This window comes from Typopeltis vanoorti, chromosome 4 (assembly GCF_054136105.1).
Source record: "Typopeltis vanoorti isolate ZY-2024b chromosome 4, IOZ_Tvanoo_1.0, whole genome shotgun sequence".
Classification (NCBI taxonomy): Eukaryota; Metazoa; Arthropoda; class Arachnida; order Uropygi; family Thelyphonidae; genus Typopeltis; species Typopeltis vanoorti.
The window spans coordinates 14,456,017-14,470,823 of NC_143552.1; the positions used below are offsets into that span (position 1 = coordinate 14,456,017).

At 35.3% G+C, this 14,807-nt stretch overlaps 1 protein-coding gene across 2 annotated transcripts in view; it reads right to left on the minus strand.

The window, feature by feature from the left end:
* CycJ (Cyclin J) overlaps nt 1–14,807 on the minus strand; it is a 115,015-nt gene that overhangs the window by 10,608 nt on the left and 89,600 nt on the right. For both annotated transcript variants that reach the window (XM_090391007.1, XM_090391008.1), the window contains exon 4: nt 13,744–13,903. In XM_090391007.1, coding sequence (XP_090247133.1) covers nt 13,744–13,903 — 160 coding nt within the window. The remainder of the gene's footprint in view (nt 1–13,743; nt 13,904–14,807) is intronic.

A 14,807-nucleotide genomic window follows, 5' to 3' on the forward strand; every position in this document is an offset into this window, starting at 1 on the left:
GGGTGTTGGTTCTTTAAGTGCGTTATGAAGGAGAGGAGTGTATCAGTGCCGTGTGGCCAAATAACAAACACATCATCAAAGTAGCGAAGCCATATGGTAGGTTTTTTGTGGGGTAGAGTTTAAGACTTTCTCTTCAAAAGTCATCATAAAGAAGTTGGCCAAGGGTGGGGAGAGTGGTGAACCCATGGCTGTCCCCTCTATCTGTTTGTAGAATTTTCCCTGCCAAACAAAATGGCCTGAGTTCATTGTGAACTGAAATAGGGCTGAGATGTTGGGAGGAAATTTGGCTTGAATGCGCTCTAAGGTTTCCTTGAGTGGGACATTTGTAAATAGGGAGGAGACATCAAAACTGACCATTATGTCAGTATGTTGGAGTGTAAGGTTTTCTACATTGACTTTGAAGTGAGCTCAGTTCTTTATGTGTGATGGACTGTTGCCAGTATAGTGTGTGAGCACTTTGGCTAAATGTTTGGCTAATTTGTATGTGAGGAAAATCAATGCCATCCACTATGGGATGTAATGGCGCATTTTCTTTATGTATTTTTGGGAGTCCGTAAATACGGGGAGTGGGGGTATAGAGTTAAACGTCTCTTTAATATGTTGGTAACTTCTACAGGCCAAGAAGTGACTTTCTTAAGGAGCCTGTGAAGTTTTCTAATTTGCGAGTTGGTGGGATTGTATTTGATAGGGAGGTAAGTAGCCCGATCTAATAGAAGAGCATTAAGTTTACCTGTGTAGTCCTTTTGGATAAGTACTACAGTTGCATTTCCCTTATCCACTTTGGTGATAACTAATTCTTTATTATTCCTCATTTTCTGTAGAGCTTCATATTCCTTGTTGGATATATTGCTTTTTGGTGGTCTTGCTTTGGAGAGGACACAAGCTACATCCAGTCTTACACTGTTGGTGATTTGATGTGGAAATTAAAAACAGTTCTTTGTTATATTCCCATGCTTTCTCAACTATCTGTCATAAATTGAAGATCTGATCCTAACAGCCTCCATTTGGCCTGAATCCAGCTTGTTCTTCACCAAGCTTTTCTTCCATAATTCTTCTCAACTGTTTCTCAAGCATAATTGCATAGATCATGCCAGGAACACTCAGTAGGGAAATACCTCTGTAATTCTCACATTCAGTTTTATTTCTCTTTTTATAAGTGGGTACTATTAGAGCTCTACTCCAATCATCGGGAACTAGTCCCTCTGTCCAGGCTTTCTGAACTATGCAGTGCAGCCACTGTAAGACTTTTATACCAACATACTTCAGCATTTCTGGTCGAATATCATCTACTCCTACTGCCTTTCCACATTTCAAGCCTTTGATGGCTTTTTCCTACTTGAAGTATGGATATGTATTCCTGACTGTATGCCTGTTGAGTGTTTTTTACCACTGTGCTATCACTGCATATTTCATTTAGCAATTTTGCGAAGTAATTACTCCATACTTCAAGGATATCTTTTTCTCCTGTTTTCTTGCCACCTTTAACATCTCTAACTCCTTTTACAGCACTCTTTCCTCCATTTCTAAGCTTCTTCAACAACCTCCAGAATATCTTACCAGCTTCTTGATATTTATTTTCTATGTTCTTGCCAAAGTCCTTCCATGACTTTTGTTTAGCTAGTTTTACACAGTGTTTCGCTTTCTTACATTTGTCTCTGTATTCTCAAAGAGCAAAAGCTGACTTATTTGCCAGGAACTATTGATATCCTTTCTTCTTTTCCTTCACTGCCTCTTTAACTTCCTGTGTCCACCATGGAGTTCTGATTTTTCTATCCTTGCACACAACCTCACCACATGAATCTCTGGCTGAATCAATCAGGATTTTCTTCAAGGCTTGCCACTGAATCTCCACGGTTTGGTTCCTGTACTCTAACTCTTTCATTTTTTCTTCAATAATTTTTTTGTATTTTAGTCTACATTTCACAGCTGAGAGCTGCTCAGCTTTTATTCACTTTAAAACTTTCTTACATGTTATTCTTTTCAATATGAAATTCAATTTTATCCTGCTCAAGCCTAAATAGTGATCGCTTCCATTTCAAATCCTCTGTACATGCTGGTGTCCTGCACCAGGGAGAAAACATCACTATCAACAATAACATAGTAATGAGACTTTTCTTATTCCTTGCCTCTTCTCTCCATGTGAATTTATGCACATTTTTATGTTGGAACATGGTGTTAGTAATAACCAGTTCATGTCCTGAGCAGAAATCCAACAGGTATTTGCCATTATTATTAGCTTTGCTCTTTTCTCCAAATTTTCCCAAAATATTTTTGAATGTCTGACAATCATTTCCTACTCTGCTATTTAGATACCCAACAAGGACCAACTTTTCCTTTTTCATCGTGTCAATTGCTTTTTTTCTAAAGCATCAAAAAATTCCTCCACTTATACCTTAGTAGAACCTTTTTTGAGACCATAGGCACAAATAAGTCTCATTGTCCAATTCCCATTCCTGATATTTGCCCATATCAGTCTACTTGAGATTGCCTGCAATTCAAGAAGATTAGCCTCGTATTTAAGTAAATATTAAAAAGAGTTGCTGAGGGGAAACATCCCTCTCGGACCCCTTGGTTTATCTCTCTCATATATGATAGCTCGTGATTTAATCTTATTTGTATTTGATTATTTTCATATATACTTGTGATAGCTTTTAGGATATTATTTGGTATTTGTCTTTCTTTTAATATGTTAAATAATGTTTCTTTTAACTTTCAAATGCTTTTTCAAAGTCAACAAATGCAATATGGGTTTCTAAATTGTATTCTCTTCTTTTTCTCTATTATTAATTTTAGGCAAAAGGCCGGGTCTATACATGATCGTCCTTTTCTAAATCCATTCTGTACTTCTAAAATAAAGTTTTTGGAATATTTCATTATCTTGCTATTTAAGATTCTGCTATATATTTTGTAACAGGAATTTAGTATACTGATACCTCTATAGTTTTTAGGGTCATCTCTATTACCTTTTTTAAAGAATAGGATTCACAATTGCTTTTTTCCATTCTATTCGGGGGATACCAGTTGAATAAATTTTATTTAAAAATAAGTCTTTCTTTGAATCTTGTTCCTGCGTATTTATATAGTTCTGAACCTAGTTTATTTTCTCCAGATGATTTTCCGTTTCTTGTTTCTTTCAGGCTGATTTCTAATTCTTCTTTAGTTATTTCTTTTCATTTTCATTAATTATTTGCAAGTTGTCTTTTTTAAAACATTTTTTAAAACTAACAAATAAAAACCTTTTAACTCTAGACCCCCCCCCCCATTCCTGTATACATGGGTTTCCAAAAATACATAAACAAAATGTGCCATTACATCCCATAGTGGATGGCACTGATTCCCCCATGTACAAATTAGCCAAAGCGCTCACACATTATACTGGCAACACTCCATCACACACAAAAAACTTAGCCCACTTCAAAGCCAGTGTAGAAAACCTTAAGCTCCAATATACTCACTTAATGGTCAGTTTGATGTCTCTTCCCTATTCACAAATGTAACACTCAAGGAAACCTCAGAGCTTATCCAAGCCAAATTTCCTCCTGATATCTCAGCCCTATTTCAGTTCATAATGAACTCAAGCTATTTTGTTTGGCAGGAAAAAGTCTACAAACAGATAGAGGGGACAGCCATGGGTTCACCATTCTCCCCATCCTTGGCCAACTTCTTTATGGAGACTTTTGAAGAGAAAGCCTTAAACTCTACCCCACAAAAAACCTACCATATGTCTGCTATGTTGATTATGTGTTTGCTATTTAGCCACATGGCACTGATACACTCCTCTCCTTCTTAACACACTTAAACAACCAACCCCAGTTCACCCTGGGAAAAGAGGAAAACAACAGCCTCCCTTTCCTAGACACACTAGTCACCTGCCAGCCTGATGGAACCTTGGTTTTCTCAGTTTATAGAAACCCACCCATACAGGCAGGTACATTCACCAACAATCCCATCACCCCCCCCACACACACACAACAATATGAAGTGATTAAGACACTATATAACAGGGCTAAACTAACCTGTTCAAATGACAATGCCCTAACCACTGAGCTAAATCATATTCTTAACACTTTCTCAGCAAATGGCTACAAACCCCAAAAAATACTATAATCAGTAAAACACAACCCCCCCCCCCTCACAATAAATATTACTCTAAATCCATCACCATTCCCTACATCCGGGGCACCTCAGAAAAATTCCCCAAATCCTAAAAAAACATGACCTGATCTCTTGTTACAGACCATATAGAAAATTGGCATCCCTTATCCACTCCACTAAAGACCAACCACTTCCCCTAGACCTACCTGGTGTATATCAGGTCCCTTGCAGCTGTAAGCTGTCCTACTTTGGCCAAACAGGCAGGACAGCGAATATCAGAATTTCGGAACACAGACTACATCCAGTTTCACCAGTACGGCCACTCTGTGCTTGTAGACCATGCTCTGGATACACGCCACAGAATACGGTGGAAGAAAGCTACAGTAATACACCGCAGCAAGTTTAAATTTGAAAGACTATTCATGGATTCAGCCTCAGCCCTTAGGAACATGCCAAACCTCAACAAATGTGGATGCATGAGACTGCCCCAAATTTGGGAAACATACATCAGAACAACTTCAGCCCAAAGGCCAAGTACACCTAATATAGCACACCAGGGGGCACCATCAGGACTTTAGAAAAATGGTAGGTTCCTTGCTTCGTTTCTCATTTGCTGTTATGTAGTACTTGCATGCACATGTCTTTATCTTAAGTTCCCATGAAGATGGCAATGCGACATTGCCGAAATATCGGAAAGTATATATTAAATTTCATTTAATTTATATTTCTATTCTATGCTGTCAATTCCTTAAGTATCATGTTTAACCAGTGTATAAGCCTTTCTACAAGAATCAAGGAGAATCTGGAAGTCAGTAATGCAATATAACTGGATGAGATTTTGCAACATTGTAAGACAGCTCCAGTGCTTTGGCTATTTAATGAAAGTCTACCTATGGGAAAGTCTAAAAAGAGTGGAAGGAGGCTAAGGTAGTGCAACTGCACAAAGATGGTGACAGAATAGAGGCATCAAACCATAGCTCAGTTTATATTAATTTTGTAGTTGTTAAGATTTTGGAGAAATTACAGATTATATACAAAATTGGACAGATGAGAGTAAGGGTGGTGTCAACTGTGTCAATAAATCTTAAGTGAGAGTATGATGCTTGAACAGGGTGAAGAGGATGTGAAAAGTATGAAAAAAGTTGATTTGTTTGAAGGGAAAGATTAGGAGACTTGAAAGGCTAAATAATGTGAGATGAACAACAGGAGATATGAGAGAAAGTTATAGGCATGTAAGAGAGAGAAAGAATGGGAGAACCAAAGAAAAAGACAGAATGAGAGAAAGTCAAGAAGGAAGTACAGGAACAAAGGAAACAGAAATTAAAGGATGACAATTAAATGAGAGAATAAGCTGGGAGGTGCCAGAGTATGGGGTATGTGAGCAAGGAATGAATGGATCTGTGAGGCAAGTAATGTATTGAGGTTCAATGATTTGTGGTGTGTAGAATACAAGGGTAGTCTGAAAAGTTCTTGGCCTCAACCACAGACAATGTTTATTAATTATCTTGAAAAGGGTAAAACAATAACCGGGGAATATTATTCTGATCTTTTAACCAGACTAGACAAAACAATTCATGAGTAAAGACCCAGTTTGCAGAAGAAAAAAAACCACCTTTCATCAGGACAATGCACAAAGGTGTTTTTGGCAATGGGAAAATTAAGGAATCTGCACTACGAATTGTTGGAACATCCACCCTATTCCCCAGATCTGGCTCTCTCTGATTTCTATCGCTTCAAAAACTAAAACTCTTCCTTCCTGGTCAGCATTTTTCTTCAAATCAAGAGGTGATTGCAGCTGTAGAGGGATATTTTGCAGATCTTACTGCAATGAGATAATGGTGCTGGAGCATCACTGGATGGGATAATGGTGCTGGAGCATCACTGGAATAAATGTATTAGTCTTAAGGGAGATTATGTTGAAAAATAAAAATAATTTTGAAATTACAAATTCATATTTTCATTGTCAGGCAGAGAACTTTTCAGACAACCCTCGTAGAATGTCAAAGCATACCTAAAGGAACAACAGTGTGACTATGGCAATAAATCAAGGTGAGGATGTTGATGTATAAGGAATAAAGGAAATGAAATGGTAGCAATGATGGCCTCAGCTTTGGAATCAGTGAAATATGGTTGACAATTCTGAGAATAGAAGGGTATAACATATTTCAGCAGGAAAAGAAGAATAAACAGGGTGGAGGAGTTCCTTTTGATGAGTTATGTCATGTCAGCATAGAGAATCTGAAGGAAATAGCTACTAATGGTTCTGAAATCATATGGTTTGAGGTGGACATAGGATATTTAGTACGATGATGCTATAGTCCAGAGAACACAGAGTGCTGAGCAGGAAATCGTTGTCAAGTGCAAAGCAAGGTGATCATTATGGGAAATTTTAAATAGCAGTATATATTACAGTAGTAAGGGAACATAACAGAATTTCTGGATTGTTGAGGGAGAATGCCTCAGGTAATATGCAGTAGAGGGACCACAAGAATCAAATGCTTCTTATATGGCCCTACCATCACAGGATCTTATTGTAACTGAGATGTTATCCTCGTCCACAGTTAGTGAAAGTGACCATGCAGTCTTAATTTTGGATTTTTTAAGTCTAGCTACAAGAAAAAGTGCCCATGGAGTGGAAAGAGGGTAAGATAGTATCATTGCACTAAGGTGGTTGTGGTAGAATCAAGGTGTCAATGTACAGACTTGTTTTATGGTTGTTAAGATTTTGAAGAAATTAGTATGGGCAGATGAGGGTGATATTGTCTGTGAAGGTCAGCAGCATAGACTGGTTATGGGATGCTCTTGTTTCAGAAATCTCCTTGCCTTTTTAAAGTAATCATCATCATCATGCTTGTCAAAGATTTAGGCCTAAAGTGCCCTGTTCTGGCCTTAGAAATGATAACTGAATCTCTTAAGAGGATGTCCTAGTTTTCTTTTTCCTAATGTTTTGTAATTTAAGGCTTGTTTTGGTAATCTTTTTGTTTTCATTCTTTCAACGTATTCCATCCATTTATGTTTATATTCTTTGACTAGCATCATTGCTTAAAGCCATGACTAGACCACATCTGAATTATTGTATTCAAATCTAATCACCTGAATGCAAAGGGAATGAAGTAACCTTGGAATGGATACAGAAGCATATAACAAAAAAAAAGATATCAGGGCTGTACAATGTTGGTTATGAAGTTTACTGTATATGAGGTTATGAAATTATGGTATATGATTATAAGGTTATGTATATGAAGTTATGAAATGTTGGTTATGCAAACTGCTGAATCTGATAGCTGGAATACAAAGGGATAACATGACAAATTCAAATCAGTGTATTTACTGGATTAACAATGGGAAGATTTTTCAGGAAAATGAAGAAGAAACAAGGACATCTCTGGAAATTATGAAAGGAGGTGGTGAGTACGAGTATAAGAAGTGGCTTTTTTTGCATGGAATGTAGGTGGACCATGAATGCATTGCTTGATAGGGTGGTGAACATGCAGACAGTGAATGAGTTTAAGGAGTAATATGACAGACTGATATTGTCTATCATAGATGGGTTTCTGCAATGAATCTTGTAATGGAGGTCCTGAATAATATCTATGAGAGTGAGCATAGATTTGTTGATTTGTCAAAGGGAGCTTTTGTTTCAGTAAGCTTCTCTTTTGTAAGAAAGTAATTGGAGTTCAACAAGGAAAGGCATATAGAAATTTAAAAGAAAGCAATTTAAAAAAAAAAAAATTCTTCAAAAGTACTTGACAGAGAGCCATAAGTTGATATTGAAGTCAACAAATGGATACAGATATCAAGATTAGTAATATCAGAACATTACCAATACTGAGACATGAGAGCATACAAATTACAAAGTTTGATGGTGAATTGAAGAAATGGTATGATTGAGCCATTTAAGTTGTTGAAAGGTATTTAACAGAATGACAGTGGAGAGATTTTTCATATGGCATATTGGTTCCCAACTGGTGGTATGCATATCCCCTGGGGGTACGTACCGGGCCATTCAGGGGTACACAAAAAAATAATCAGTGATGGCGGAAAAACGGATTTAAGGCTATCTTGCATATTTTGAGGCACTGAACAAAAGTGTCAGCACATTATGGATACAGACAACTGTTTTAAAAACAAGGGGTTCAATTTATCGAAATGGGTTTAAAAGGGAGGGGATACACAAGCGGAAAAGGTTAGGAACCACTGATATGACAGAACAAGGAATTGAACACAGGAGTTGTCCCTGGAAGTTACAAAATGAAGTGATCAGAAAGGTGAGAAGTGGCTTTTCTGCATGGACCATAGAATCATTTTAGACCATAGAATCTACTGCTTAAAAGAGCTAGTGCAGACAGTGAATAGTCGAACAGGTTTCGACTGAGGAGCTAGACCAACAGTGGTCCATCTCAATGGTAAAAAGCAAGACGATATCCATACCAGATCAGGTGACGGCCAATTATCAAGAACTGCTTCAGATGCTGGGCATCAGGCAATAAGTTCGCAACCAGACCCAACTCTCCTTGCTGGGTAACCAGAGCAGGAAGCTATAAAGTGACTGCAAGAAATCAAATGTAAAAAATGAAATGTAAGAAGATTACAAGGGAGGTATGAAATGGTTTTACAGATCAACACCAGAAAAACAGGGTTTTAGAAAGCACAGAATGCACAGAATCTGAAAACAAATTCCCAGAATCTACAATAACAGAACTTATGCATCAATAGTATTTTATTTTCAACAAAGAAATATTTATTGAACTTGAGTTTCAAGAGTTACGTAATATATCAACAGGAAGTAACTGTATCTAACTTTAAAATTCAACTCAGTGATCATAAAGCTAGCACACTTCAGAATGTTTTGAGAAATGCAGCATGAAATAAAGTCAATCATTTTGAAACATATGAAATTCTTAAATGATTGTATAAGACTACCAACATTAAAAGCCCTACACAAATCCAGGCTAAAAATAGCTCCTCTTAGATGCAAATGCTGTGATTAAAAACAATCACAAATAAAAGTTAACAGGATACAAACCAGTTATACAACACATTTTATCATTACAGTAAAGCAGTCTGACAATGGAAAATTCAGTTGGAATAAAAAGTCAACTCCAACTTCAAGCTGATCTTAGCAACTTAGAATCTGAAAGGACAAATGAAAAACAGCATCAAAAACAAAGTTATAAATACATATACAGTGGTATCTTGCTAATCAAAACCTCTTTAGTCCAAACCCTCCAGTAATCCGAACTGCGGTTTGAAAGGAAAAAAAATATTTATTACATATTATTATTTTATGCACTATTATTTTTATTTAATAATTATTATTTTAACTATTATTATTTATTTTATTATTATTACAGTACAGTATTTTTTTCATACTTTCGGTTGTACGGTTATATTGTAGGCCTATTTTGATTTATTGTGTGTGTTCACGTTTGCTTTTTTATACTGTACAGTACGTACTGTATTGTCGGCATGAATCACCGAATTTGAAATCAAATCAGATGCAGAAATTATAAATATGATGCTACAGAATGAATTAGAAGACGACGATGATGATAAAGAAGTCGACAGTTTTAATATGTGTATAGAATGGGCTAAGCAGAATGATACGCCATTCCACAAAATTTTGTTGCTAATGCAGCTCCGAGCAGAAGCATTCGTAAAAAGTTTAGCTTCCAAGAAGCAAAAGAAAATCAGTGACTTTTTTACAAATAAATAAAAAAAAAAAAACCTTTTTTGTGTGTTATTTTGTGAAACTTTTTTTGTGATGTATACAAGAAAGTGATATTTTTTATGCAAATCAAGTTATGTAATGAACTATGCAATTTTATTAAATCAGAATCCTTAACAAAACAGGTACATACAAAACTAAATTTTTTTACTAAAATAAACTTGTGTACCATATTTTTAGATTACAGAACAGTAGCTTTTTTCTATCAGTTACTTCATTTATTTACAGAATTAAATTTGATGTACCATTAGAATCTTATTATTTTTGTCTTAAAAGCTAGCTATTATATTCTCTTGGGGGAAAATTCGCTAATCCGAACTTTTCACTAATCCAAACGAACACGGTTTTTATTAGTTCAGATTAGCGAGATACCACTGTAATTTGATCAACAAAGCAATTGCTGAAGATATTGAAGTGCTAATGCAAAGAATTGTTGCACTGTACAGAAAATGAAAAGATATGAAGCAAGAATCAACCAATATGTGCAAGTTATTCAATTTCGACTTAACCAACATGACTTATTTCGATCTCCGTAGGGAAATAGAAATGCAAACAATCATTCACCAAAAAATGAAGAACTTTAGATTTTGGAAATCAATCTGGGACAATCCCCATTGAACATAATAAAAATGCCTAATGGATTAAGAAAATAGAATCAGAAATGAAACAAAAACAAATGCAAAATGCTGATATTACTAAAGAAATGGTCAGTGCAAAATCTAGGAAATTTAAAAACAGGACCTGGCAAAGACGAATTGCATAGATTTTGGCTAAAGCGTCTAACCAGTCTACATGGTTGAATGGCAGACGGTTCAATTTTTTTTTTTTTTCATGTTAAGCCCAGGCACAAGAGGTTGGCTGATCAACCTATAGTACATTAGAACCGTATATGGATAGTGGGTTGGGAAAGGAGGAACATGTTTTTACGCTTGATTTAAAAGATTGTATATCATATTCCTTGGGAAACACAACAGGGAGAAGACTGTTCCACAATACAGCAGTTGCAGAGATGAAAGAGGAGGAAAAGAAACCTGTTCTGTGGGTTTCAAGGTGAACTGTGAAGGGATGTTGAGTAGCAGCTGCATGTGTTCCAACGAGCTTACTATTAAGTGGGAGAAATTGCTGATGCTATTTCAGATGAACATTTCCAATGGAAATATTTGTAGTATTTCCCATGGAAATATTTTCACAGTGCAGAAATCAAACTTTTGTGTAAAAGTGGGGTAAGAGATGAGTCATTAATAAATCTAATTGCTCTCCTCTGTATTGAGTCAAGCATTTTGAGGAAGCTTTTAGTGGCCCACCTCGTATGTGAGAGCATTATTCAGTAGTTGGGTGGATTTGCAATTTGTGTAAAGTTAACAGCTGTTCAAGGGTGAAGTAACGAATTGAGTGAAAGAGAAATCCTAGTGATCCATTTGTTGCAGTCAGGCTCAGTCAAAGCCTGGATGATATCTGGGTATCCATTTCTATTCATGACAGATAAGGACGAGGGAGGAGACCTAAGTAACTATCATCCAATAACATCCAACCAGCTATGCTTGAGCTGTTTTCTGCAATGGTAGCAAATTCCATATACAATTACTTAAGTTATTAAAATTTGATTGAACAAAACATAAGATCCTTATTCATAAAATGCTCCTCAGAAATGCAAAAAGATGAAAAACTCAAACATGTCATGGAAACTACAAGAAAGTATTCCACTCCATCCCACACTCGTGGATCCTAAAATTATTAGAAATTGGAATTTGCAAACATGTTTGTTTCTGGCTGCTGCTATGAAATCATTGAAAACAACTTTATCAGTCAATGAATGATTCGGAGAGATATTTGCATTAAATGGGGAAATTTTCCAAGTCCCTGTCATCATTATGTTCAAACATTTCTTTCATACCTTTATCTATGATTCTGGAAAAAACAAAACTTTGATATGAAATACCTAAAAATAATACTATTTTCTATCTGTTGCATATGGATGACTAAGTTATACAGAACATTAAACACTCGTTGCTGAATGTGGTTCATATTTTTACTGTCAGGGCATCAAAATGGAATTTCATTTGGAAAAATGTGCAATTTTATCTATTAAACAAGGAAATATTAATGATGCTAGCAATTTTAATTTTGACAATGACTATTCTGTATGACTAAGTTATACACTCGTTGCTGAATATGGTTCATATTTTTACTGTCAGGGCATCAAAATGGAATTTCATTGGGAAAAATGTGCAATTTTATCTATTAAACAAGGAAATATTAATGATGCTAGCAATTTTAATTTTGACAATGACTATTCTGTATGACTAAGTTATACACTCGTTGCTGAATATGGTTCATATTTTTACTGTCAGGGCATCAAAATGGAATTTCATTGGGAAAAATGTGCAATTTTATCTATTAAACAAGGAAATATTAATGATGCTAGCAATTTTAATTTTGACAATGAGAAATATATAAAAGCAATTTCAGCTAACGAACACTATAAATACCTAGAAATATTAGAAGCCAGTGATATTCTACATTCAAAAGTTAAATAGTAATAGAATACACCAGTAAATTCGAAAAAAGATGTGGTCAAATTGGACAATACCTTAATGGAGCCTCCATAGCTCAGTTAGTATAGATTTTGGTCAGAAAGACCTGTGATCGATTCAAGTCTATGATGTGAGAAACCTTTACCTGGTCTCTTTTGACTAAAGGTGAGTTAACCAGTCTCATACAGAGGTAGAGGGTTTATCTCCCAGTAACTCTGGTTTTTCATCCCTCAAAACAAGCAAACCGGTCCCATGAACACACACGGATACAGTCATAAATACATTCAAGAAAGGCAATGGGAAACCACCTTGTATCATTATCACCCTAGCAATCAGCCCAACCCTCTCAAAAGACAGGAAGCCACAGGATTAGGATTACATTAATGAAGTGATGCTGACCAGCTATACGTATCAAGAATAAGTGGATGAGGTCTCCAGTAAGGGAAACAAATCAATGAAGAAGAAATTAGTTTAAAAAATTACATGAACAACAGCAGTGAGTAACTCAAAGTCATTTCATAAGGCCTTTTAAAAGCAATAGGAAATAAATCTGATTACACAGACACACAAAAATGGCACTAGAAAAAAATCCTTGCATGGCCAATTTCTGCGAGTCACTGAAGAAAAAACTGATGTGACCAATCCAATACAATGGCTACAATATCAACATGTTAAAAAAGCTGAAAGATTCATCCTAGCAGCATAAGAACAGGTATTACAAACTAATGTAATCAAAGCAAAAATTGAGACATCAGTATTAATAGTAAATGCATGTGATCAAAAAATTAAACTCTAGAACATCAAGTCACTATCTGAGCAAGATATCTCAAACTAATTATAAATACTACAATGATCAAGTGGGCAAAATAATTCACTGGCATGTATGACAAAAATACGGTTTTCCTATTTCTGATACCGGATGGCAACATAAAATCAAGACATTACTGGAAAATGAAACAGCAAAAATTGCCTGGCACTTCAAACTGATCGGCCAATGAAACATAACAGACCTAAAATCAGAAGTATTAAACATTAACAACAAAGAATTGGTAGAAATTACTAAATATCAAGATTTGGCAATCAAATTTGGTCAACTTATGGCTTAAACAGACCAAAGTCATCCCAAATGTTATCAATGCACTTGGAGCAGTTAAAAGAAGCTATCCAACTATTTATGAGAATTAAACATCAAACACCATGTATGAACTACAAAAAATGACATTACTTGAAACAACCCCTATTTTACAATGCTACCTGACAGACTATTCTTAGATTCTTGGGTAGAATCTGAATTGCACTGTATCACCAGTCAAATTCTCTAAATGATATTTTGTTTTGGCTGTGTTTCAAATGTGTGAATAAAATAATAATACAGAAAACACTTACTCCAATAACAGATTAGTACAAGGAATGAGATTTTCAATTAAATAAAAGGAACGCTTCTGCAGAATTAGTGCCCAATATGGTTTCAGAAGAAGGCGTACACGAGCAGCTGCAACACATGAAGCTGCAACAAGTGATGAAGAGTACTGCCTAAATATAGGATCTGGAATTAAAAATATGAAATTTTATAATAACAATCTTTATATTAACAAAAGCAATGATTAAAAAACGAGTTACTGTTTCTTTACTATGCAATGAAATATTTTGATTTTGTTTCTAAAAGCAATTATATTGTGAATAGCAAGCAGGACAATTTATATTTTCCTGCTATTCAAAAGCAGGACAATTTAGTCATATGCTAACTCTTAAAATAAACAAAATATTGCCTTAAATTAGAAAATAACATATTTAATTCTTTGATTAATCTCTCACAATTCACCTTTGTTCAATTTTCTGTTATGCATGTATTATGATCCAGAAAAACAGAGTATAAAGATTTCTTCAGAATATCACGAGATGGCTATGCAATATCAAGTTTTTTACCACTCAAGACAAGACAAACAGTAACTGCTACCAAATGCTATCATCACCAAATGTCTCTTGGAAGTCCTAATACAAAAATACCACAACAGTAATTTATATGATTTCCTTTTCACTCTATCAAACAGCGTAAGAAATTTAAAATATTTGTGCAGTCTATTCATGATTTCTGAAATACTTCTCAAAATTCATATTTTTAACCTTTTCAAACAAGACTCCCTCTCTGATGTATGATCCGATGAGTCAGTTAATTGAAACAAATGATCAGAAAAAATGTAACTGCTACAGCACAGTTAGAAGAATGACTGCATTTGGAAATGAGGGTCTGAATCCCATCTCAGATGTTTGATCATTCATAAGGGCTTTCAAACTGAAGGTAGGTTAGCTGGTACCATATGGAAATGAATTCTTTCTTTCATAATTACACTGTGATCAGCATTCATTATGGTAAAATTATCTTAGCTTACATCAAAGTTATTATTGAAAGTTTATTTTTCACTTGGTTAGAGTATAATAAAATTAGTTTA